Source organism: Armigeres subalbatus, chromosome 3, assembly GCF_024139115.2.
Source record: "Armigeres subalbatus isolate Guangzhou_Male chromosome 3, GZ_Asu_2, whole genome shotgun sequence".
In the NCBI taxonomy this organism is placed as follows: Eukaryota; Metazoa; Arthropoda; class Insecta; order Diptera; family Culicidae; genus Armigeres; species Armigeres subalbatus.
In genome coordinates this window covers 352,019,088-352,045,872 of record NC_085141.1, presented here as the reverse complement: position 1 = coordinate 352,045,872, position 26,785 = coordinate 352,019,088, and the positions used below count along the sequence as shown (strand labels likewise).

General features: G+C 39.7%; 1 protein-coding gene across 1 annotated transcript in view; it reads left to right on the top strand.

Moving 5' to 3' along the window:
* LOC134226060 (ral guanine nucleotide dissociation stimulator-like 1) overlaps positions 1-26,785 on the top strand; it is a 230,919-nt gene that overhangs the window by 72,475 nt on the left and 131,659 nt on the right. Inside the window, exon 2 of the mRNA XM_062706579.1 lies at positions 25,741-26,760. Within this exon, the coding sequence (XP_062562563.1) occupies positions 26,674-26,760 (87 nt within the window). The 5' untranslated portion in view covers positions 25,741-26,673. The remainder of the gene's footprint in view (positions 1-25,740; positions 26,761-26,785) is intronic.

Below are 26,785 nucleotides of genomic sequence, written 5' to 3'. Positions count from 1 at the left end.
CTGCAGCGAAGAGCACAGAATTATTTAGTGCGGAATCAATCGTATTGTAGAAGCTTATTAAACGAAGCACATTGAATTGTGTTGGATTGATTTAAAACACAGTTTTCGTCTTCATGATTTCAAAATAACTTTGTTTACAATAAATATTCAGTCGCTTACCTAGGGGCTTCACATGAATTACCTTCTCTACTAACCAACGATTCCTTTCCCGTAGCGCTCACGGAGATGCAGAGCATTCCTCGGTATTTTGTAACAGCGGTTCTCAACCTGGGGTACATGTATCCCTGAGAGTACTTTCGCCGGGCCCAGGGGGTCCCTCGGACGAAATGCTTAATACGGATGAATAACAATTTTAATCCAAACTTTTGATAAAGTTTTGTATTTTTTATTTCTAAACTTTGTCTTGTACATAATAGGGTAAAAGATGTATTTTGGACCACCCTTACGGGGGCTCTTATTTTGGACCACCAAGAGGAATTTGCACTTAGTGGTCCTTCGAACTGTAGGTCCAAAATACCACCCTTATCCTATGCATGGCGATCAGTAAATCATGGCCTATTGAATCCTGTCCTTCACAACCAGTACAATGGATGAAGAGATGTGGGATAAAAGATCAAAAGGGCAAAACCTCGAATAAACAAATTTTAAAAATCTTCTATGCAATCTACCGGGTCAAAACAGAATGTTGAATAATATGTTAAGAATATGATTCTAGACTCTACAGATTCGAAAGACTCCATTTGAAAGACATGAAGACTTTTTCCCGAAAAGCCCAGTTGCTTCGTTGCAAGAGAATTGGAAGCATCCTTCTTCGCTTCTCGGAAGCCTCCTTGCAAGCAGCTTGGAAGCCTCCTTTCATTTTAAGATGTTCAAAACTTTCTTTTAAGAGACCCGGAAGCCAAGCTTTTTTTTCTAGAAATTTCCTTTTATTTCTGCTTCTTTTAAAAGCCTCGGATCTTTTCAAGGCGCTCGGAAGAGATTTTTGAACAGGATCGACTGCCTCATTTTAAAAGGCTCGGAAGCCTACTCAATAGAGGCCCGGAAATCTTCTTTAAGGCTTTTTTCTTTAAACTTTCTTTTTTTTCTTTTCTCCTTCTTTTAAAAGGCTCGGAAAGCTCTTTTCAAAAGGCTCGCTAGGCCTCTTTCTAGAGCCTCGAAGCCCTCCTTTAAAAGGGTCGGAATTCTTCTTTCAAGATGCTTGGAACCGTAGTCTCGAAAGCATCAGAAGCCTCCTTTCAAGAGGCTCGGAAGCCTCCTTTCAAGAGGCTTGGAGGCCTCCTTTCAAGAGGCTTGGAGGCCTCCTTTCAAGAGGCTCGGAAGCCTCCTTTCAAGAGGCTCGGAAGCCTCCTTTCAAGAGGCTCGGAAGCATCTTTCAAGAGGCTCGGAAGCCTTCAATAGTCGAAACATTTCCTACAGTCAGTCCCCTGATGTAAGAACTTAATTTTAATCGGGAAGTTTAAAAAAATGAAAATTTCAGAAACATTTATGGAGAGCCATATATTCCGTTAGATTTCAGGTCCATTTTTGATATACTTGAAGAGCTACGACTATTTTCATTTACAGCAAAAAAAAATCATAGGGGGTATCTCAATTAATGCAAAAGTTCGAAGGGTACCTCTCAAGAAAATGGTTGAGAACTGCTGTTTTATAACAATGAGTGTTAAACTAATTTTCCTCTCTTAATCCTAAATTGACTGGACGTGACCAGCATCGTTATTGGTCATGATTTGGAAACTCCGAAGCAAGTATACAATAAGAATAACTTTTGTAGCCCAAGAATATTATTTAATTGGTGAGCTGTGCATATTTGCTGTTTTCGGACAATCATGATTACAGTACAGTTAATCAAGCTAAGCTCTTGTTTGACTATTTCCACAATATGTAAGGAACATTGAAGATATGTGGACATTTCTAGATTTTCGCATGGAATTTGCGAAAAAAAATCCAGGACGGGTTGAAATATCATTAAAATTGCTGAAAGTTCTTTACTTATGATTGCTTTTAGCTCATACTGACTAAAACAGCTGTTCTCATATGCCAAGGACACACAGACAATAGCTCAGTTCGCCGAGCTGATTGTATATAAGACTATGGGTCTGTGAAATTCAATCTGAAGTACATATCTTTGTGCATTTTAGAAAGGTGCACAGCATTCTTCTAGTGAGCAAATGTAAGCTATATATATGTAGACGAATAATAAGAAGGAATAAGTTTTGGCTGTTACGCACTTTTCAAATATCAATTCTCTATCTGTGTATGCGCCTGACAGATGTGGATACATAATTGAGTATCCCACTAAATAAAAAAATAAATTTAAGCATTAATTTTCTAATTTTGAATTAGATCAATACTATAAAACCACGCTGACAAGACAGTATGAAGTATGCTTCAGCATAATTACATTATTCTTAAGTGAACTAAGGTTTTGAACGAAATTTGAATCCATATATGAAAAATCCCACAATTTCTGTTTTTTTTATACTTTCTGATATGAAAGTGGCATAAATGCTGGGTTATTGCCTTATCACCAATGGTATATGCGGCGAGAATGCGGTGATTTATCACAGACTGCCTCTTCTGTTATTATAATAGACTTATACTGCCGTTATACGCATAATTGTCCCATGTATATAGGGAATCCCAGCAAACATGGGACAAATATGCGTATAACGGCAGTATAGACTTCAAAAAACTGAATTCCGAATTGAGTACATAATGTGAAACCAATTAAATCAAAAATTCCGCGGAAAAAAAATTTAAATTTCGTTTCGTTTCGAAAAATTTCGAATCAAGTGAACTTTGATTTCGTTTCGTTTCGAAGTTTCGAAAGTAAATCCATATTTCGTTTCGTTCCGATCCGAATCAACATAGACATTTTAAATTTCGTTTCGTTTCGTTTCGTTAGGAAAAAGTGTGTTATCGCATGGATCCTCTTCCCTTTGCAGGCCCCTACCGACGACAACAGTCGCGTCGTGTTGGTTTGGGGAAACCTTTATGTACGGTGTTTCTACAGTTATGAGACGCACACAGATATGGGACATTTTTGTATTTCAAGCTGAATAACTAACCGAACAGAAATTGTTTGTCTCCAAATACATTTTTGTGACAATATTTTATCATTATTCTATTATCTGTTGCAATCAGTTTAGTTTTTGATAGGCAATAAATGCTATTTTTTTTGCAAATGAATTTTTTTATTCCGCACCTGTCAAAATATTGTCCTATTTCGGCAAAAGCGTAAGTGCTTCTGAGGATCATAAACTGAAATAGTGGTAAATTTGTTTATCCCTTATCGGAAAAGGGCACGGCGTCATCATCAAGGCTGTAATTTACTCTTCAGTCGAGTTTCACTCAAATTTTGCGATAAATTACTGAAAATAATTAATATCAAAACTGTCCCATCTCCGCACGCACTTCTTCAGGTGTGCTACAGAAGCAGAACTTGGTTCGGAGCCTAAACCGGATAGTTGAGCCCGTCGCTGACTTGTCGGTGGACCATGGTACTTATACCACCAGTGTGTCATTAGTATAAGCAAGTGTTTTTCCATAATTATGGGACAACTCTTTCCATAATTATTATTGCAACAACCCTAAACAGTACACATTCAAAAACGATGGCTCTGATGCTTCGACCAAGAGAATTTCCGAAGTTTAAAAAATAGTATTTAATACATACAGTATACAGGGAGAGATTCCTCAAGTACAAGACACCTAAGCCATTTAACGTAAAATTCAAAAAAACAATTGGCTATATACTTGAGCAAAGAAACAATTTAGAGTTATAATATTTTTCATTTGCATCGAGTTGTAGACGTTAAAACAAGTGGGAAGAGGTTGTTTTAATTCTCATGATAAACACATACTACTTCGAATTTCCATCATTTTCCATGTCACCTTCAATTTCTTTTTCTGCTTATTTCTGTGGCTATCTGAGACTACAGAAATAAGAAACAATTAAATAAGATCATGTTTCACAACACATGTGCAACAAATGACTACTTGCTCACATGAAAAATCATACTGTCCGGATCTAAGAGACAGCAATTCGGATACCGAAGGTGTAGGTGTTTGTATTAATATTGTCCTTATTTAATGCTTGCACACTATCGATACCTAGTAATCTGCAGTGAAATTAGACAATCAAGTTTTGAGACATCAATTTTGAATGAGAATCGATGATACCCAAGTAACCATGAAGCTATATATGCTTGTAAATAATACAGCCATTAAAGTTGACTTAAAGTGGAAAAAGGCCCTTTTATGACCGAAATAATGCTTCATTACTTTGACATGTTGCTTGGGTTGTTTTATATCCAAAAAACTTATATCCAAAAAACAATTTTCCACCTTTGCCAAAACAAAGCTAAAATCAAGCAATTTTCCATCGAAAATGACTTTAGATGAAAATTAGGAGATAATGCTGATGAAATTTGTACTCTTTTGCAACCTTCTTGCAAGAGACATATACCGAATTTTCCGAAAGTGATCGTGATTATGAATATTTTCACATTTTCCTGACTATTTAAGCAGTGTTGGTGTAAACCAAATTAATGCAACGGAGATTTTGGCAGCTCTACAGAATTTGGATGCCTCAAAAGGATCCGGACCAGATGGAATTCAACCTATGTTTTTGAAAAAGTTGGCAAGCGAATTTACGACACCTTTATTCAAGTTATCTTTAGAAACCAGTAGCTTTCCAAAAGAATGGAAGAAGTCTTTTCTAATACCAATTTTTAAATCAGGGAAAAAATCTGATATTAGAAATTATCGTGGAGTGGCCATTATTTCATGTATTCCTAAACTTTTTGAATCAATCATCAATAGAAGGATGTTCAACCAAATAAAACATATAATAACAGATGCACAACACGGGTTCTTTAAAGGACGTTCGACTACTACCAATCTTTTAGAATTTGTAAATTACTCATTGAATGCTATGGACAAAGGTAGTCATGTTGAGGCGCTTTACACAGACTTTAGCAAAGCATTTGATAGACTCGATATTCCTATGATGATTTTCAAGCTTGAGAAATTGGGAATTGAGATGAGACTCCTTAAATGGATTAAATCGTATTTAACTGACCGCCAACAAATAGTACGATTTGAAGGGAAACAGTCGCTTCCAGTCAATGTAACATCTGGAGTTCCCCAAGGCTCGCATATAGGACCTCTTCTATTCATATTGTTTGTAAACGATATATCACTCATTCTTAAGCATCTTAAAATCCTTATTTATGCGGACGATATGAAACTATTTATGGAAATCAAAAATACTGTTGACAATGACATCTACTTGAACGAAATACGCATATTTGATAACTGGTGTAACAAAAGCTTACTACAACTTAATGTCAAGAAATGTAATTTGATCACTTTCAGTAGAAAACGGAGCACACCATCGATAACTGTAACTCTAGGAAATCAACCAGTAAAACTAACCTTTACTGACCACTACAACACCATTATCCATAGAGCAACAAATATGCTCAGTTTTATTAAAAGATTTAGTTATAACTTTCAAGATCCTTATACAATTAAAACTTTGTACGTTGCGTATGTCAGATCAATTATAGAATATTGTAGTATTGTATGGTCTCCGTATATGAAATCACATGATGATCGAATAGAATCAATTCAAAAGCAATTCCTTTTATATGCCTTACGCAAATTAGGGTGGACAACATTCCCACTTCCGTCGTACGAGGCGCGATGTATGCTTATAGATATCCAATCATTGAAAAAGCGTCGTGAGTTTGCCATGATCTCATTTGTGAATGATATTGTTTCGCACCGCATTGATTCCACCAAACTATTGTCTTGTTTAAATTTTTACACTCCTACTCGGCAATTGAGATATCGAAACTTTTTTTGCCACCTGTCATCATTGAACAAATTATGCAAAATTTAGTCCAATGAATCAAATGATGTCTGTTTACAATCAGTATTGTGAAGCAATTGATTTAGCCATGCCTCGTATGAGCCTAAGAAAATATTTTAGGAACATTAGTTACAATAGAACATAGTTATAAGTTTTTTAATGTAGTCTACATTATGTTTGACAAAATAAATAAATAAATATATGTTCGTCTACAATGAATCACATACAGTGGTTGGTTTCCCACCCGCCGCTGCCGTATCCATGCGCTATCGTATTTGTAAAAATAGCCAGCATGAGTTAACCACCTGAAGTTTGTACGGCGAAATACATCTAACGCGGGTTTTCTCAACAGTAGGAACTTTCCACGAAAAACTATTTGGTACCAGTCATGTAGGAAGGTGTCCGCTACTACGTCTACCAAAGATTTTTTCGATAAAGGTGCTTTTTTCGAAATTATTAAACATTAGATGCCTTTCGCCATACTTATTTCCAAAAGTTAACTTTTAGTGTGCCGCTGTAAGCACGCTCAAAGCAGGCGATTCATTATTTGCCTGTGATTTACCTGATAAAGATCATCAGCCATCTTTGATTTCATCCCAAATTTGAGATAAGTTCACTTTTCATTGGATTTACATGGAATAATATGCATAAGTACTTCACTGATCAAAATACTATTTTAGGCAAAGCCAATCGAGGTTTTACATTATTATTATGTAGCTTCTGTGATTTTTAAATGACTATTAAACAACGATTTCAGCGCTAGCTGTCGCATATCTGTGGGGGCGCTGTAGATTTGAGGATGTAACATCGAATCACTTACAGGCATTGACACTAGGGTCCCATGCGGATAAACCTTAACTCGTCCAAGCTAAGCAACACCAAGTTCAAAGACAGCTAGAACCGTCGTCGGGGGTGACAATGGATCACTTTTCAACTACATAGAATGCTTGTAGAATAGACTTAATGTCAAGAATACTAAATTATAAGAGACTTTTTTGAGCGATTTTGTAATCCGACCTCTACACTGTCGGTAAGGGCGCTGATCCATTCTCACCCCCTAGACCCATTGTCACCCCGACGTCGTAACGTTGTAAAAATGGTTAATTTTCCACGCACGGTAAGAGATACAAGAAATATAAACCACGACGGTAGAAAAAGGTAAATTTTGTAATCTGAAAGATATCAACAATGTCAAAATTCACAGTGAAAATGTTATCGTACTTATTGTGGCAAATACTAATAAATGCAACATGCAATCTGTAGTTTTCAATTGAAAAGAGTACAAACTACGCTAGATTTTATAATGCAATTAGCTATTTCGATTGCTACTTTAAAAAAATGAAGGCTACATTTAAGTGCGCTTGAAAAGCGTTCTCCTGGCATATTTATTCTATTTACTTGTTAACTTCATTAAGCCGCATCTATTCTCCTCTTTTCAACTTAATTCTTTCAATCTGAATCGTGCAACACTTGCAACGATGGAGCAACGTTGCAGCATCGTGAAGCCATTTAAAATTAGAAACGGTGTCAAGCCCTTTCAAGTTTGCCTCATCACACCAGGCACAAGTTCAGCCAGAAGACGGTAACAGTGAAGCGCCTCTCTTCTCCGATTTAACACTTGCATCGCGTTTCGTTTGGTTGATGATCATTGTGGTCGCGGTTACCGGCCGTCGTCGTCTTTGCCGGGGCTCATTTCGACAGCAATTGCATAATCTTCCAAGCAACGTAAAAATACCGTCGCTGTCTGGAAATTCCTAATTGATCCGAAGACGGAACCGAAGCCCAACAGCTCGCATTTTTTTTTCGGAGGAAATCGATCTAGTCGCAGTCGTTTCTAGTGTGTTTCGCTAGAGCTGATTGTCGCTGAAGTTGCACCACGTCCCGGATCAATCCCACAAATTGTGTACAAGCGACTAGAGCGAGGGAAGTTTTGCACAACAACATTTCGTCGTGTGACCCAGAGCAAGAAAAACGGATTGAAAATGGAAGTCAAGTCACACAATCCGGTACGGATGGCGACAACGACGGGTTGCAACAGTGTCGTTGAATACCTCCGCCATCGTCGTCGTCGGTCGCAGGTTTGGATAAGTACCATTGAGTAGGAGCGTGCATTAAAGTCCATCGAAAATTGCGCCCGCGCGACACAATGAATTAAGCAATCCCCCAGTAGTGTTGGCGCAAAAAAAAAACTGGAGAGAATGTTGGGGGCAGTGTGTCAATTATTGTTGTGATTGCAAGCTGCTGGTGGGTGCGGTAGTAATGGGAAATTTCACCCCGAAGACAGGCGAATTCCGATGACGGTGACGGACGGCGACAACGGTCAACCTATCATCATCGTTCCTGCATAATAGTATGGAGTGATGGAAGTTGTCGGTTTGGCATTGAATAATAGACATAAAAGCAGAAATATCGTCAGCTTTCACTTGGTGTGCGCGGTCTAATGACCATGTATTGCACTGGGTAGATTGATAGAATGTCACTTCTTGTACATATGCAGATTGGTTACGTATCAATGTATTTTAGGTCAGTTAAAAAAAATATGATCATGTTATACAAGAAACGCGAAAAAGTAAAGCTAAATACTAATTGAAACATAGGCGATTATTCACTTTATTTTTGACAAATAATTGTTCGCATAATTTATTTAATGTTTAATGTAACTTGTTTGGTATAATTAGTCTATTCACCCAACCGGCGGTTGTTAGATTTTCCAACAATTCTGTATAAGAATCTACCAAAACCTGTATAAGAACTGGGCATATGCGAAACTGCTAGATTCTTATACAAATCATATATATAATAGCCCTGTTTGTCTGTCCGGTGACTAGCCAACTAGACGCAGCACGCGGGGAAATTCTAACAAAAAATAAAATATTTGACACTTCAATTCTTTTTTACTATCAGATGCAGAAAACAAAACCAGTGACAACCTTAGACAACCAGACACAGCATTTGATGAAAAAAAATCACAGACAACAGACGTTGAAAATTTTGATTTTTTTAAATGCAGAAAAGAATATATCACTCTTAAAAATTTGAAAAAAAAAAACACTTACCACGGGCGCTATTGCGTCCACAAATAAACTAGTATTGTATAAAAATCTAACAATTTTGTAAGCTTTTCTTACATTTTTTGTATAAGAATCTAACAATTTCGCATATGCCCAGTTCTTATACAGGTTTTGGTAGTTTCTTATACAGAATTGTTAGAAAATCTAACAACCGTCGGTTGGGTGTTCGTATACGGTTCTCAGATTTTCGGGATTTCTTTACCCATTTTTTTTCTTCAGTACACGTTGTGGAGCGAGGAAGACAATGTAATCTGATTTTGAGATCAGCCCCGTTTTGAGAGAGTCCTGTATCTAAATGATACACTTCAAAGTAGGGATAAGTAAAAGTTGTTTTTTACCAACTATCTATTGATCATAATTTTTCAGTTTTCTGCTATTTTTTCGATTTTTTTGTTGTTGTTAAATACAAACCTCTTCTTCCCATAATGCCTCATGTTATTGATGCATAATCCCATAAAAATATGACTCTCTGTTCGACCAAGACTGTTTTTTTCTTCTTAAGGTGAGGAATATTCTGGATCTTTCGGTACAGTGCATTATTGTACTTGCAGTAGATAAGAGTTATTACTTAAGTAAAGTACGCTAAGTTGAACGGTAAATCATGTTTAAGATACCGTGAAGATAAAAAAGAAACTAATGATTTTCAACCATATTGATCAAAGTCATGCTTCCATAGCAAGTTGCTTTCGTCTATTTGAAATAGGTTAATAATTTCACTCTTGTTACCCGAACCACGATTTCGAATCCAAAGCTAGCACCACGTTTCACCAACAATTAACTCTAGTTACAGTTAGGTTCATTCCACGACGACGGCTAGTGCCGAACCAGTAAGCATTTCTAAGCAAAAAAGTCATTAAACTGTTGCTTCGCATAAAGCCATTAACAATTTAAGCACATTTCGCACCTTTTTCCACATCATTAATAAAAATGAAAGATCCGGTTGCAGTCAACAAGCCGAGGCAGTGCGCTGGTGCAAATTCCAATACGGCACACACTTACAGATTATCCATCTATTCATATTGCATGACCACCATTGTTCGCTAGGAATATAATGCTTAGAGATGGGCGGAATCGGTTTTACGTTGTTGTACTGTAAACACATGATGTCATCAATCAATTTTCCTCAGAGATGCATGTTGAATGTTGTATTTGACTTGTCTTTCATCCATGAAGGTTGCATAAATGAAAATTTTAAATCGACTGAACACAACTAATTGCATGTGTAGGCAAACTAATTTCCACTTGCAATAGGGAAACATAAGGGTTTTGTCAGCTCTCAGTGCTCTGCCAAGCTTTCGCATATCTCTGATTAGGGAATATCCATCGATGGTCGTCGCCACACCTCGTGACGAGACAGACCATCCGCCGTCATCATTGTCGTATTGTACGCTTATTATTACGTTTGTAATAAAAACCAGTCAGTGCAAGTGGTTTGGTCTGTCGCGAGCGATGATGGAAACTCAATACCTTTGAGAAGTCACGTTTTTCTCGTGGTGTGTCCATGCAATCCATCGTTTCCCTTTGCTTTGCAAAACATGCGCTCGCCTTCAACGTGTACGTTTGTTATTAAACCGCAAACCGCATAACCAAAGAAATCGATTTCCTTTTTTTTGGTGGCGTCTGTTGATTTCTGTGGAGATGGTACTATTGGCAGGCTTGTTTTATTATTGACAGATTAACGGGCCACGGCTTTGCTTTTTTGTCAAAATTATACGTAAAGTAGTTTTGTTCTAGCGTATTTTTTAGTATATATCCTCTAGACAAATGACCTTTGAAACGCTCCTACACCATCACCATGGCATGGGTCCCTTCTCATTGCTTAATTCCGGGCAATGAGAAAGCGGACTCCCTGGCTAAGGTGGGCGCTATGGAAGGCGATATTTACGAGCGACAAATCGCCTTTGATGAATTTTTCGCAATAGTTCGTCACGAGACTTTGATCAGTTGGCAGCGAAGATGGAAAAATGGAGATATGGGTAGATGACTGCATTCTATTCTGTCGCAGGTATCGAAGAGACCATGGTTCAAAGGATTGAACGTGGGACGTGATTTCATTCGATTCATGTGTCGCCTAATGTCTAATCACTACTTGCTGAATTCACATACGTCTCGGATAGGGCTTACGGAAAGCAATCTCTGTGGCTGCGGCGACCAGAGCCTGAAATATTCATCTTCATGAAGCAACTTCGGTCCGAATTTTGACAAACATCGCATGATTATTCAAAACATAGAATGACAAAGTCAGACGACTACTGCACAAACTCATTCATTCGACTGTCTCTGAGTGTCCTTATTATGTGCAGAAAAAAAAAATTAGCATTGTTTATGTTGATGTTTACCGTTGAAAGTGCCTCGCGGATGAAAATCGGATTCAGTTCTATGTGAGAAATTACTGTACTCATCAGAAACATGTTCAGATTTCAGATAATTTATCAATTTGTAGAATGTGCATAAATATTCAATGACTAATATTCAATCGAATATTGACAGTCCAGAGCCGACTATGAATGTGTCTGGAAGTGAGCTGACAAGTGAAGACAGGTGGACTTCACCAAAAAATTTCGATTATTTTACACTCTGACGGCGACTATCAGGATATTGAGCACGTCGTGTGGGGGTGCGTCGAGCATCGTGGAACTAGGTCTGAGTTGACTGAAACTCTTCGTGTCCGAGAAAAAAACAGATAAAACCCGTTAGGGAAGTGTTGGCGGGCCTTGATTTAGAGTATATGAACCTTATCTATCAGTTTTTGAAAGAGATTGATGTTAGAATTTGATTATTTGTGTTTCCCTTGTCTGTCGCATTTCCCCCTAAAAATGTCCTCTTCTTTTCGTTGTTTCCCGTCTTTTCTTTTTGTTTTGTCTTCAATTACAGATCAATGCCAAAGTCCATCATCCAAACAAATCAAGAACATCGCAATCAATAATTTTAGTACCCTAAACCCCCTCCTTTTCCTATTGTGTATTTATAATCCCAAACCTTGAGTCAGCCGCGTGTACGTCGGTTACCCAAACTAACTCTAGTTATAAGAAGATTAGCAGAATTTGTAAAATGAATTGTAAAAAAAAATCCGGCTCCGTAACGCCAAATGGCAAATAAGCCTTCCGAATAAACGCAAGACTAAAAAAAAAAACAAATGACCTTTATGTGGTGAGTTATGTTTTGGATTGACAACCTTATTTATTCTGCAGGGCGGTTTGTATGTTTTGACCTTCCTCAAGATTTTTTTATTGGCCACGCAAAATATGAGCAACTTTTCATAACATTGACCATTGTCAACATTCCTTCAAACTTTTAGGATATTTGGATTTGAAGTTGTTGCCTCAATAAGGGGAAACTTGATCCCCCATTTGTCACCCATACAAAACTTTGGCGAAAAAATTCAAAAAAATATAAATCTATTCTCAGGCTTCTAATTGTTTGTAGATTTGACAGATTTGATGAAGGGTTGGCAGGAAAAATTATTTATTGCGTAGATATCATAGAAAGGGGATCAAGTCTCTCCAAATTTCAAAATTGCACGTGCTGTCGAATTCAATAACAAAAATCGTTCATGTATACGCACAGCAATTCGAAAATTGCACATAATTTGAAGGAAAAATATTTAAAAAATCTGAGGGCACCTTTCTAATTTTGTCAAAGCAAGTTCTTGGAGAATGATCAATTTCCTCCGAATATTTGAGAACTCGATTTTTAACAGCACTCCAAAAAATCGATTGTGTATCAATAACAACAATAATTTAAGGACTGTCATACATCAGTAAAGTTAAATACTATATTCCTTAGAAAGTCTGTGTGGAAATCGCGTATGTTTATTTATTTTTGACTGTGATACATCGGAAATGAGAAAAGGACATTAAGTCTCCCCATCCTTCCCTACTTTTCGTTTTCTGTTAGACATTTCTAACGAAACTCTGAAGACCTTTCATAGAAGAAACCCAAATACGTTTTTGTCAACTCAGAATAAAAATTTGTTTCAAAATTCCGCGAAATTCCGTAAAATTTCGTTGAAAGCTAATTTTTTTCCAGCGAATTTTTTGTAATTTTACGAAACGAAACAAAATCAAGGCATCTGATTTCGCCATGCTCATTTCGGAATTTTCAAAATCCGCGGAATTTCGCTTCGGACCACCTGAAACGAAATTTTTCGAAATACCGCATATGCTTAAAAAAATAGTCGAATGATTCCAAGATTCGTTCATTTTAAAATCCTTTTGATTTCCCATTAACTATACTTAATAACAGAAATTTAAAACTCTGACGAATGACTGATGTTGTAAAGTTGTAAAAGCAATGGTGGAAATCAGCAAGTCCAGACACCGAATTTCGGATGGCAAGAAATCGTCCAAATTGTCTGATGAAGAATTCATTCGGACCAAATTTGAACCATTTGATTCACATGACATTTCACGTTTACATAGAAACATATTTGACGAAGAAACTTTAGCAAACAAAAGGCCCTAAATGAACCGAAACGTCGGGAAAAGACTAAAAACATAGTTTTCAATTCCCTCCAAGACTGCGAAGCTGAATATTTCCCAAATAAGCTTAATACTACAGTCGAGCGAAAAAAAAACGTAAATCAATAGAAAATATATCCATTTACCTAAAGTACAATTTTTGGACCATTCTTATGGGAAAGGTCGTTTGGCCTAAAGCCATTCGTCCGAAAGTCATTTGGCCGAATGCCACTTGATCAAACAAACCATTAGGCCGAAACTTATCTGACCGAAAGTCATTTGGCCGAAAAGGTTGTTTGGCCGAAAGGGTTGTTTGGCCAAATGGGACATTTGGCTAAATAGTGAATGGCCTTTTGGCCGAAAGGGTCATTAAGTTGAAGTAGTCATTTTCCAGAAAGGGTAATTTGGCCGAAAGGGTCATTTGGCTTAAAGGGTCATTAGGCCGAAAGGGTAATTAGGCCGAAAGCGTAATTTGGCCAAGAGGGTCATTTGGCCGAAAGGGTCGATTGGCCGAAAGGGTAATTCGGCCGAAAGGATTATTTGGCCGAAAGGGTCGTTTGGTCGAATGGGTCGTTTGGCCGAATAGGACATTTAGCTGAATAGGACATTTAGCCTAATAGGTCATTTGAGAAGTGAGAAATGAGGAATGAGAATTGAGACGTCTCTCTTCTCACTCCTAATTTCTCACTTTCCAAATGACCTATTCGGCCAAATGTCTCATTCGAGCAAATGACCTTTTTGGCCAAACGACCCTTTCGGCCTAATGACCTTTTCGGTCAAATGACCCTTTCGGTCAAACGACACTATCGGCCAAACGACCCTGTTGGTCAAACGACCCTTTTGGCCAAACGACCCTTTCGGTCAAACAACCCTTTCGGCCAAAAAACACTTTTGCTCAAATGACCCTTTCGGCCAAATGACCCTTAAGGCCAAATTACTTTTTCGGCCAAACTACCCTTTCGGCTTAATGGTCTGTTCGGCCAAAAGCTAGGTGGATTGATATTGATTTGCATTTTCAGTGCCTCCTGGCTATTAAAATAAATAAATTATTATCGTTAAATTCATGTGGTTTTTATTCTTCATTTTTAGCAGACAACTGAACTATAAAATTGAGATGTCCACAAATGTCAAATTGGCGAAATTGTCAGAAAAATTTACCAAATTGATGAGATAAATATAATTTCTTCGGAATTATTCGTCTTGTTTTCCATTGGTATACAAATGTCGGTATAAGATCAACTACAGCCAAAGTTATATGGCACCCACAACCGAATCTCTCGGGGGAGAATGAAAATTTAATAAACTTTATTTGGCAAAGTTATACATTTTTTAGTGATTCTTGCTGCTATCGTAGGGGAAAATCCTATAATTCTAGCTCGCTAGGGAACGTATATCTATTGAGGATAACGGACACTATAGTCCTATAGGCAGGGTTGGAGAATGAGAAAATCTCCTATTTATCATGTCTGTATACACTCTTGATAGGTAGTATAGGGTTAAGGTAGGCATTTTTTTTCTTTTCGTCATAGTCTCGAATACCAATAAAATATACACTGTAGTGGAGTTCTATCAAATAGATGTTGCGTTCATTAGTTTTATCCCCTACGACGATGAACGATACCTGCCGTGTCGTTTTTCGGAAGCTGTTACGGTAATAAACTGATTGATTGATAATGTACTATTAAGAGCGATTTCTGGTAACCCTTTCTATAGGACCAGCTTCTGCTCTGTTTTCTGTCGCAATCTTAGGAACCTGATTTCCGAGCCGCAGGTAGTTTATGAGAGTGGATGGTAATTCGGTTCTCTTAGCGAGACTTTCAGCCCTGGGCTGGCTCGTCTCGTCCCTAACAGTCTTCTAATGCAAGTTTTTGAGACTTTTGTTGGTACCATTTAGTCGCTTTTGCTTACACTTCATCTTTGTGAGTCGTTCCTGCGCAAGCAGGCGGATATGCGTACGTTGACAGTATGGGCTTAGCTACGGATCGACTAGGCGGAGTTAACACTCCTCTCGGAATACGCGAAAGGTCGTCCTGAAGCGTATTCACCTCAACGCCAATGTCCAGTGCAGCAAAGGACACTGTTGGTTGCTCGTATACACCTCGAGATGCGGTCTGCACGATGGTCAATCTTACTTGACCATCCCAAGCTAGACGTGTGGCTTTCATTCAGCCTTTCGGCCAACTATCTCGGGGTAACTTCAAATCCACGGTCCACGGTCGCTCATGCCGTTGGCTGACCCCACCAGAAAATGGTTGGGAGTCAACACCAGGGAATCGTCTCCGGTTATATTAGTTAGAAGACGAGAGTTGTTCATGTTCTCGATATCTATCAACGTATTCTCCAGTGTTTTGGCTAAAGGATATTTTTGTGAAGGCTGCAGTCGTTCTAGGTTCTGTTTGACACTCCGGATCAAATTCTACCACCCCCCACCCACGTGAGATGTGACAGGTGGGTTGAAGGTCCACTCAGTGCGGCTCGAGGTAAATTCTTTCATAAAAGCATCGTGGTTCAGTTCCCGGGCAGAAGCTATGAACAGAATAACAACACATGATATGGACTTGATTGATATAAGAGATAAAAGAACAGGCAACAATATCAAAAATTTGCCCCGAAATATCATTTAAATATCAAGATATGCTATGGATAAAAGCAAACATGATATTGATCACTTTTTACAAATAGCATAACTTGATCTCCTCATGATATTTTAGCGCAAAATATTGATATTATCGTCTGATCTTTTACCTCTAATATCAATCATATCCATATCACATTTTGATATCTTATCAACATTTGATATTATTGAGCTATTTTCATCTACTCGGGTTTTGTTGCGCTCTGTAACTCCTCGCTTTCAGAAATTGGAAATTGGTTGCATGGTCGTTGTAGATCATTTCCCGAAATTCCCTTCTAGCCATGATGTTTAGGATAGCTGCAAGAATCTGTAGTCAGTGTGTAAGTGATCTGCAAGTGGATGGCGTGAGTGGTTAAGCAAGTGGCGACGGCGAGAGCCCACACCTTTTCTCATTGCGTCTACCAACTGACACCAGCATCGGAGCGAAGTAGTCCACTCCCATATGGTTGAAAAGGCGACTGAAGGCAGATAGGCGGGCTGCAGGATCGTCACCCATCGCTCTGGAGACTGGTTTGACGTAGATGATGTTGCATTGTTGGCAGTCTTTCCGGATCTTGTCGTATGCCGCTTACGGAGAATACGTTATCGTTGTAGTGTGTTTTTCACGTGAGTCTCGTGATTTTAATGATTGAATCGCTCGTGAACTTCAGAAATGATGAGACCCGTTACAGGTTGATCACGTTTTTGTTCGACTTCGTCCAGAAAGGCCACTGATATAGCAAGCTAGAACTGGAAATCGTTGTCACTGGGTTTGCCTACGAACGATTCTTCAAGAGGATAACTTTTGTAAAATAAGGGGCGGACTAAGCGCGGCGGACAAGATGGTTTTCTACGTCGACGAAATATTATCTTGTTAGTGGTCCAGACACTCGAGATTTTCCAGCTACATGTGTCGCAGAAAGTATGTGGTCACACGTAGCAGGTCAGTCCATTTTGAGAACCCGTGAGGATTAATTGTCGGTTCAATAGGTTGGATGTGGAGGAGCAGATGTGATCGAAGCTCTATCTCGATAGTTCCTTCAGAAAGCGGATTCACATGACAGTTTTCTTCATCGAGGACAAAGAGGTTCGGTCCACGAAATCAACGGCTGTCGCAGGTTAAGTTCGATGATCATTTCCACTTCGTTCCTTTGTCAGCGACATTATGTTCCGTCGGTACTCATTACCACTCAAAAACATCCGTCGTCTCAAGGATTTCGCTGACACAGAATGCGACAAATTGGTTGTATCGGCTGTGATCGGAACGGAGAAAAAAAATACATCTTTGAAATCCGTCCAAAACATCCAAAACACGTGGATTGAAAGTGATTTGATATTGCATCAGCTATGAGTCCCAATGGGTCCTAGCGTGCGTAGAACCTTTTTTTTTTCGTTGGACGATGGTTCCCTGAGATGAGTTTTTCGTCGATGTCGAAATTTTGCTCTTTCGCCGTGTCTTCATTAAGCGCTTCTAAGACCTTACGAGAGTTGGATATCCAGTTAAGCATACAAAAACTGTCTTGTACAAGTTGAGTGCTTGCCATCTACGTAGTGCCGTTTGACGATAGCTTTCACAACTTCCGAATAATCTCACTCTGACCGTCTAGCGTTAGATTTCTTCACGTATTGTGCTATGCCAGGTGAGCAGGAAGCACCAAGAGCCATCACTGGACTTCGTAGATACTCGGCTCCGTCGCTTGGTTGTCGTCCACCCAGAAGAAGCGCTGGCAATGCTATTCGGAACATCTCGCAGAGATTACCACACACTGCTAGCTTGAGCTTGATTGACTGCTCGTAGTTGCTACTCCATTATGACCAGATCAGCTGTTCTTGCACAGGGAACCAACAGATGTTTACTTGGGACTAGCACACATCTTCAATGTACAAGTACTGGTGATCTCATTTGTTAGGTCATCGCCTGCCACGTTAGAATGCAAGTCAATTTAGTGATAGGGGAGGAAATGATGATGCAATCACTCGCCCACTGCAAGCCGAATATACCTCTGCACTTGCCACGAGTTCATGCGGAATTTGTTGGAATTTATGGGTTAGGTTGGAGAGGCAGAGGTCCGTCTTGGTTAACGAGCTGCCAATGTGATAGATAGGAGAAGGTAACTGATGGAATTTCTAATTGGATGTAGGAAACGAGCTATATAAGTTCATTTCCGATTCTAGCAGATTACTGTTAGAATACTCAAGTTGAAGGTATAGGAATAGTAATGGAAACGATATGGAAGTCCATTTTCAGTTCCAGCGATTGTTAGAACATGAGAAATAAAGAGAAAGATACAAAGTAGGAGAATGGAACGGACCTGGGATTTAACCCACGACCTCCTGCGTATGAGGCAGAAGCAGTAGCTATATGACTACCAAGCCCGCTTCGAAACAAGTATCACGCACTGAACTGATTAATTTTACTGCCGGCCGCGCAATGCAGAACACAATAATTCGCCCGACCGCACGATCGTTCTGCTGTCCGAAACATGAGAGATCACGCACTGAACTGATTAACTTTATTACCGGCCGCGCAATGCAGAACACAATAATTCGGTCGACCGCACGATCGTTCTGCTGTCCGAAACATGAGAGATCACGCACTGAACCCTCGCAGAGATTACCACATACTGCTACGCGAAACACTCGGAACTGTAGCAACACGGATAAAATAGATACCTGCTGACCAGGTAGCTCCAGCAAAAAGGTATTGAGTGACACTCCATGGACAGTGGCTGCGGCATTCCCCACAATTCGCATCTTGCCCGGTTTGTTTGGGTTGACTACCGGAAAAATAAGAAGATACCACACGCGGGGATGTGGATTTTGTTGCTCTTCCACTGATAACTTGCCCTTGCTTTCAATGCTTCGGATAACACGGAGTCTTTATTCATGCGATTTTTTAAACACTTCCACCGCTTCAGTGCCATTGCTTTGCTATCCGGAAGTCGGACATCCTCGTACTTCCAAAGTAGGCCTGATTGGTATCGGCCATCTATGCGTCGAGTAAGTGTTGCTGAAAACATTTGTGCTCGTTGATCTAGCTGCGAAACCAGCAACTTGTCCGAGTTAGAGGTGTGCGCCGCCGCCGCCGACTGTTTTTGGCACGCCGCCGCCGCCGACATTTTTGCATCGTTGTTTAAAATTTGTCACGCCGCTGATCTGTAATTTTCACGCCGATTCAAATTTAAAGAAGTCCACAAATTTTCAGTGGAAATTCCGAAGATTCAGTGGAACTTTCGTATAATTTCCTGATAGATCTTTACAACATCACGTTGAAACTGAGAATGTTTCGTGAAGATGCCAATGATTTCCATTAAAATTCCATACAATTTCTTGTTCAAATTTCGAAAAGCTCTCCGTAAAAACTAAGCAAAACTTCGTGTGAAAAATCGCGAAGGATTTTCCGTTGAAATTAAAAAAAAACTCATTGAAATTAAATTTTTGAATGGCAAAGAGTCGTTCGGCAGAAGTCCATTTGACTGAAGGCCACAAGGCTGAAAGTTGTTTGGCCGAATATTTTGTTCAAACGAAAAGACTATTTGGTAGAAGTCTACCCCAGCAAAGCTTGAGAGAAAATCAATAACTTGTTTTAATGTTGTGAAATCATCGATTATGTTTACTTAATTTGATATCTTTTTGCTCATTTTAACGGTTAAAATAACAAACGTATAGCAGAAAAATTTTACTGTGAATCAAGTAAAAACTATTCCTGCTGTCGATGAGAGTAAATCGAAAACTAATTTTGATATTGGTTTCCGATAACAAAATAAGTACACAGTTTGATGTCATATCATTCAATTTCAATTAATGAATCAATTTGATGTCAAAATCAAAATATGTTATTTGGCCGAGAATGTCATTTGGTCGAATAGTTCCTTTGGCTGAAAAATCGGTTTGCCGAATAGCGTAATAGCCGAATATGCTCTTTGGTCGAAATGGACATTCGGTGGAAGTAGGTCATCTGGCCGAAACGATCGTTGGCCAAAATGCCGTTTACTGCCGTAATCTGAAAAAGTGACGTATACGCCATTTTCCAAAAATGGTGTTAACGAGTACTACTCATCGAGCTCTTTAACAGAAAAATGAAAAACATGCATGTTGTAAAATGGCTGTTACGTCACTTTTCCAGATTACGGCAGTTTAGCTGAAATGGTTTTTTTGACAGAATGGTCCATTTGGCCGACATCTAGCCAAGTACCATTTAGCAAAACTAAACGTTTAACGGAAACTGTTATCAGGTCAAAACTGGTTTGACCGAAAATGTAGTTTGACTGAAAGCAAAAAAAAAATTTGGCCGGACTTGTAACAAGTTATTTGCCCTAACAGGTCATTTAGCTGAAAATGACGATCGACTGAAAAAGTCGTTTGACCGAATATGGATCATTTGACCAAAAGTGCCAGAATTGTCATTTGGCAAAAAAAGCCGTTTGGCCCAAGAATGCCCTTTCTGCAATCTTACTTACTAACTTACTTACTTACTTCTTTGAAAAGTGTCGTTTGGCTCAATTGATCATTCTCCCAAAAAGACATTCTCCCATTCTCCCAGCCGAATAGGTCATTTGACAGAAAATTCCATTTGGCCGGAATGGTTGTTTTGCAGAAAAGACATTTTCGGTCCAAATGACCATTCCTACCAAACAGCATTTTCGGTTAAATGATCTATTCGGTTAAACGATTTTTTCGGCCAAATTAACATTTCGGCTGAATGCTCATTATGGCTGTATGCCGCTTTCGGTCATACTAAATTTTTGGTCAAACCATTTTCGACCTGATAACAGTTTTGGATAAACGTTCAATTCGGCTTAATGGGATTAGGTTAGATGACTTTTGACTTAAAGGCCAGTATCGACTTGAAAAGTAGAGATTACGAAATTTCGTTCAAAGTCGTTTGATAAAAAGGCCTTTTCAACATAAATGTCATTAGGCCAAACCGATAAGGTTAAAGGTTAAAAAGGATAGATATTTTTGACAAAATTACTAAATTATTTTTAAATTTTGTCCAACGTTTCATTGCTCTTTGTTAAGTATGATGGGTGATCAACAACTGCAAATTACCCGTTCATTTCAAATAAAAGTTACGCTAAAAACTTGTTTTGAGAACCCCTACCCCTCGGAACAATCTGTAACAATTTCCGGAACTGCCCCCACCCCTATGCGTAATAAGTAACAAACAGTTTATTGAGAAAAAAAATTTTTTTGGTGAGATTTAAAAAACACGTTACAATAAATTATTATGCATTAGTATACTATATGCTTTTTTAAAGAAAATTAACATTTTTCAACATTTTTTTTTTCTCTATACAATTAATTTGTTACGCGTAATTTTTTTTGCATAATAAATTGTAACAAATATTAAAGAACTCCTCACCCCCTATTGCGTTACGTTATATTTGAACAGACCCTTATTGACATTTGGCCGTATAACATGTAGGCCCAAACGATATTTTTGGCCAAATGAGCCATTATTTCAAACGACCATTTCGGCCAAACGGCCTTTTCGGGCTAATGACATATTCGGCCAAACGACCTGTTAGGGCAAACAACTTTTTCGGCCCATTTACCATTTCGGCCGTATGTCGTATTCGGCCAATGGAATTTACCAAGAATTTCTTTTGGACAATACACTAGTCGTTCAAGAACTGCAACATGTTTTCCTTTCGGTTAGCGAATGCCGTTCGATAACCGCGACGCATTCAGTACACCTGATTGTGCAGCGCAATGCAGATCATAGACTTTGACATCGTTTTGAAGCTCAGCTTATGTAACTATTGAATTGCAGTCTCTCGCAAAAATTCTTAAGAATATGCTGTTTTATCGTTGGCCATGCCAAACTCGCCATCCTAATCATTCTAGACTGACAAAGTCAACCTGAAAACAATCATTCTACCAGCAACACTCTCCTGCAATTATGAAGATTTTTGTGCAAATTTCGAAGAATACTGAGCATGAGCATGAGCATTATGACCGCACAATTCGTAGTTGCTACTCCGTGATTGACTGAACTTGCGAAATTGTACAGAGAACACAATGAATGGGGCTTGGGATTAGCTACCCATTCTCAATGTACACGTTTCGGGAGCTCAAATTTTTAAAGTCAATAACGGCGCTGGCCACGTCCTTACGGTCATATAGGAATGGAAGGATTGTTAGTCCGACTCTCGTTGCTACTAGAGACCGAGTATACCTCTGCATTTCCACGATTGTCTTGGGATAGGATATCGTCTTAGTTACATAGGATAATTTATCTGGATTCACTTTGGTAAGCGATGCGATCTATGGGATGGGAAATGACACTAATACGAGTTAAAAGTTAAAAAACATGCACGCCCGGTGGCATATGAAAGCTAAGGAGATTCGCGTTTTGGACGACCGCACGGAAGCGCAGCACTCTGTACTCACTTGTTCGATGGCTACAGCAAACTATTGAAGAGCTCGCTTTTTTCGACCGCGCGCGACATGCGCATGAGCCACCGAACACAAGATACTTTATTTCTTTCCCGACGACTAAAACACGCACTGCACTTACTTGTTCGATAGCTACTTTTATTACCGGCCGCGCAATGCAGAACAAATATTTCGGACGATCGCGCGATCATTCTGCAGTCCGAAACAAGAGAAATCACGCACTAAACTGATTTTTATTACCGGCCGCGAAATGCAGAACAAATATTTCGGCCGATCGCGTCATCGTTCTGCAGTCCAAAACAAGAGAAATCACGCACTGAACTGATTTTTATTACCGGCCGCGAAATGCAGAACAAATATTTCTGCCGATCGCGTCATCGTTCTGCAATCCGAAACAGGAGAAATCACGCACTGAACTGATTTTTATTACCGGCTGCGCAATGCAGAACAAATATTTCGGTCGATCGCGTCATCGTTCTGCAGTCCGAAATAAGAGAAATCACGCACTGAACTGATTTTTATTACCGGCCGCGAAATGCAGAACAAATATTTCGGCCGATCGCGTCATCGTTCTGCAGTCCGAAACAAGAGAAATCACGCACTGAACTGATTTTTATTACCGGCTGCGCAATGCAGAACAAATATTTCGGCCGATCGCGTCATCGTTCTGCAGTCCGAAATAAGAGAAATCACGCACTGAACTGATTTTTATTACCGGCCGCGAAATGCAGAACAAATATTTCGGCCGATCGCGTCATCGTTCTGCAGTCCGAAACAAGAGAAATCACGCACTGAACTGATTTTTATTACCGGCCGCGAAATGCAGAACAAATATTTCTGCCGATCGCGTCATCGTTCTGCAGTCCGGAACAAGAGCAATCACGCACTGAACTGATTTTTATTACCGGCTGCGCAATGCAGAACAAATATTTCGGCCGATCGCGTCATCGTTCTGCAGTCCGAAATAAGAGAAATCACGCACTGAACTGATTTTTATTACCGGCCGCGAAATGCAGAACAAATATTTCGGCCGATCGCGTCATCGTTCTGCAGTCCGAAACAAGAGAAATCACGCACTGAACTGGTTTTATTACCGGCCGCGCAATGCAGAACAAATATTTCGGCCGATCGCGTCATCGTTCTGCAGTCCGAAACAAGAGAAATCACGCACTAAATTGATTTTTATAACCGGCCGCGCAATGCAGAACAAATATTTCGGCCGATCGCGTCATCGTTCTGCAGTCCGAAACAAGAGAAATCACGCACTGAACTGATTTTATTACCGGCCGCGCAATGCAGAACAAATATTTCGGCCGATCGCGTCATCGTTCTGCAGTCCGAAATAAGAGAAATCACGCACTGAACTGATTTTTATTACCGGCCGCGCAATGCAGAACAAATATTTCGGCCGATCGCGTCATCGTTCTGCAGTCCGAAACAAGAGAAATCACGCACTGAACTGATTTTTATTACCGGCCGCGCAATGCAGAACAAATATTTCGGCCGATCGCGTCATCGTTCTGCAGTCCGAAACAAGAGAAATCACGCACTGAACTCTGTGCAAATTTCGAAGAATACTAAACAGAAACTTTGCGTGAATTTCCGAAGATTTTCCTGTAAAAGTAAAGAACAATTTTTCGTGAAAATTCTGAAGTGTCCCATTTTCTGGTGAAATTCCAAACAATTTTATTAAGAAATTTCAAATATTTCTCGAAACCTCAAAGTAGTTACCATGGAAAATACGAAAATAATTTCCAAATTTTTGAAAAACTTTTAGAATTTTCTGGAGAAGATCATAAGATTTTTCATGCGAAATTCAAAAGATTCTTCCTTTAATGTTTTGAAAATTTCCCAAAAATTGGAAAAAAAAATTTAAAAAACGTAATAAAAAAAATTACCACGCCGATTCACGCCGCCGGCTAAAATGACTTTCGGCGTGACGCCGAAAACGCCGCCGCCGCCGCCTGACAAACGCCGCCGCCGACGAATTTCGGACCGGCGCACACCTCTAGTCCGAGTTTCCGACTCAGAGGCTATCTAGCGAAAAGTAAGCTTTAACACCTTTATGAAGGTCTTCGTTTGAAGGTCTTCATTTGCTGCGTTCCATTTCAAGCACAGCGATTTTGTCAGTCCATGCATCCCCAACTCATTGGAGAGACTCTGCTCAATAAGTGTGATCTCAGATCCGTCGTCAACTAACGTATAAAGTAGGACCGGAACGATTCCAAACAGGATTTCAGATTGACCTTGGTGAACGTTACAGCTATGTTCAGTTCAGCTCGCCTCTGATTGGGAATTGTTTGGGATCTCTGTGTTCGATTGCGGAGACCTTGGAGCTCTATGTTTCCTTGCATTATGCAACAGAGGATGATGAAAAAATCGCATCCGTTAGTTCCACACTATTTCGTTTGCTTTTAAGAACCATTATGCTTTCGCCAGCATTTCCGGTTCAACTTACACTACTTTATAGTTGCCCACTTGGAAGCATAGCTGAACTCCTCAAAATGCACGCTGGTATCCCTGATCTGGAGGCAATTGGTGGATTATGCTGACGCTGAATAATATCTGAAGTGGTGCTCCTCGAGCCTTACCGACGGATACCGCGTTTGCCCATCTGCATCCTCTACCGCTGATCCTGAATCTTCACCATAGCGTTCTGTCTCTGAAAATCACTGCTCGATTTTCGACGCATTGTCCTCGAGATCAACAACCTCGGTAGACATCTCGCTTTCGTACTCCTTCAACAATTAATACTTTCCTTCCCTAATTCTCTTAGTTTCGCTTCTGTTTGAACTTGCTTTACTCTTCGATCGGCTTTTGTCACTACAGTATCCGTTTTAGCCGGCAAGATTTGTCCCTGCTGTCGTTCATTCCGCTGGGTTATGATACTGGTGGGGAAATCGACGTTAACGTTAGCGAATAACGTTCTTCATTAGGATTTAGCTCAGTATTAAATTAACTTCTAACGATAATGTGTTAATTATAATTAATGAAATGAGTGTATTACTTCCATATCAACGTAAAATGCGTTAATGCCATTTGACACAATGATATTCAATTGAAGTCCTTGGACGGCTAGATTAAACCGTATTATTTTATTAGAGATTCATGACTTTCTGATTTATTAATAGGGCCTTGCACTTTAAGCTTCAAATGTCTTGTTTTTATCGCATACCAATTCAACCGTGACCACTATGTTTCGATTGCATTTTACCTTTTTCAATGCTGTCCAATTGAAAAACATCATAAAAACATAACAACAAAAATCGTATTACAGCTCATTTCTTTTCTTTTCTCCATGCGTCTTCATTGCAGCATAAACAACAGCCATCAATACATATCGGTACGCTCGCCACACTAGCAACAAGTGACTTAGCCGCGTTTCGAGCCGCCAGTCAGTGGTGTGGAAAAGTCTTCAGATTGCAACTGATAGCGACACAACCACCATCACCGGGCTGTGCCACCTGCGCCGGAGCTAGTTGAAGTCTGTGGCCACAGAGAAGATTGACTGGGAAAAAGCTGTGGGCCGTGCGAAGGAAGAGAGTTCGCTGACTCGTTCGCCGAAGCGTGGCAGACAAGAAGTGGATGCACTGCCGTACCCTGCCTCCCGTAGTGTACAGGCCTCATAGTGGTGGCTGTGTGTAGCATGTTCGGGCTTGTGCGCGAGGAAAATATTCATGGGAAAGTGCAACCTAGCCTTTTCCGACTCGAGCGAGCCCAGCCCAAAATAGAAGGGACGGAATTTGAGCAATGTGCGAAAGTGAATTGACCCCATCATATCGGTAGCAGTGATTCGGCGGGGCAGTGATTTGGTTTTAGTGCGGAACGTGTGCTTAGCGAAGCGGATCAGGGCATCCAATAACAAATAATAGTGATAGGTTGTAGTGATAAAAATTCGATGAATGAGTGTATCGTATTTTAGTTGATGTTCCTCGACGATCGGATTGAAGGACGGCCAAGTTGTTTAATAACAAGACGTGCGTGCCACGCAGCATTGTGTACCTTAAATAGTTGAGCAGATTTTTGTGGAAAGTGAAAACCGTGGAGCTGTCGTGTTTCAATGCAACGGAATTCGGTGGCAGCAGGTAGTGGAAATATGGATGAAAGTGAAATTGTTTCAAAGCACTTGTTCGAATGAAGTAGCAGCCGAAGATATTAGGGAAAGGGTAGTGGAATTTGGTGAATTTTTATTATGGCTAGCCGGGGGCAGCAACATCGGAACGGCTTAAGGCTCCAATTACAGCAGCAATGAGCAACGGGACGACGACGGCGGCGGCAACAACGGCAACCGGAAATGGTAGCGGAGGATCAGGCACCACGGATGCGGAAAGTTTGGTATGTCAATAATCGTCAGATCAGT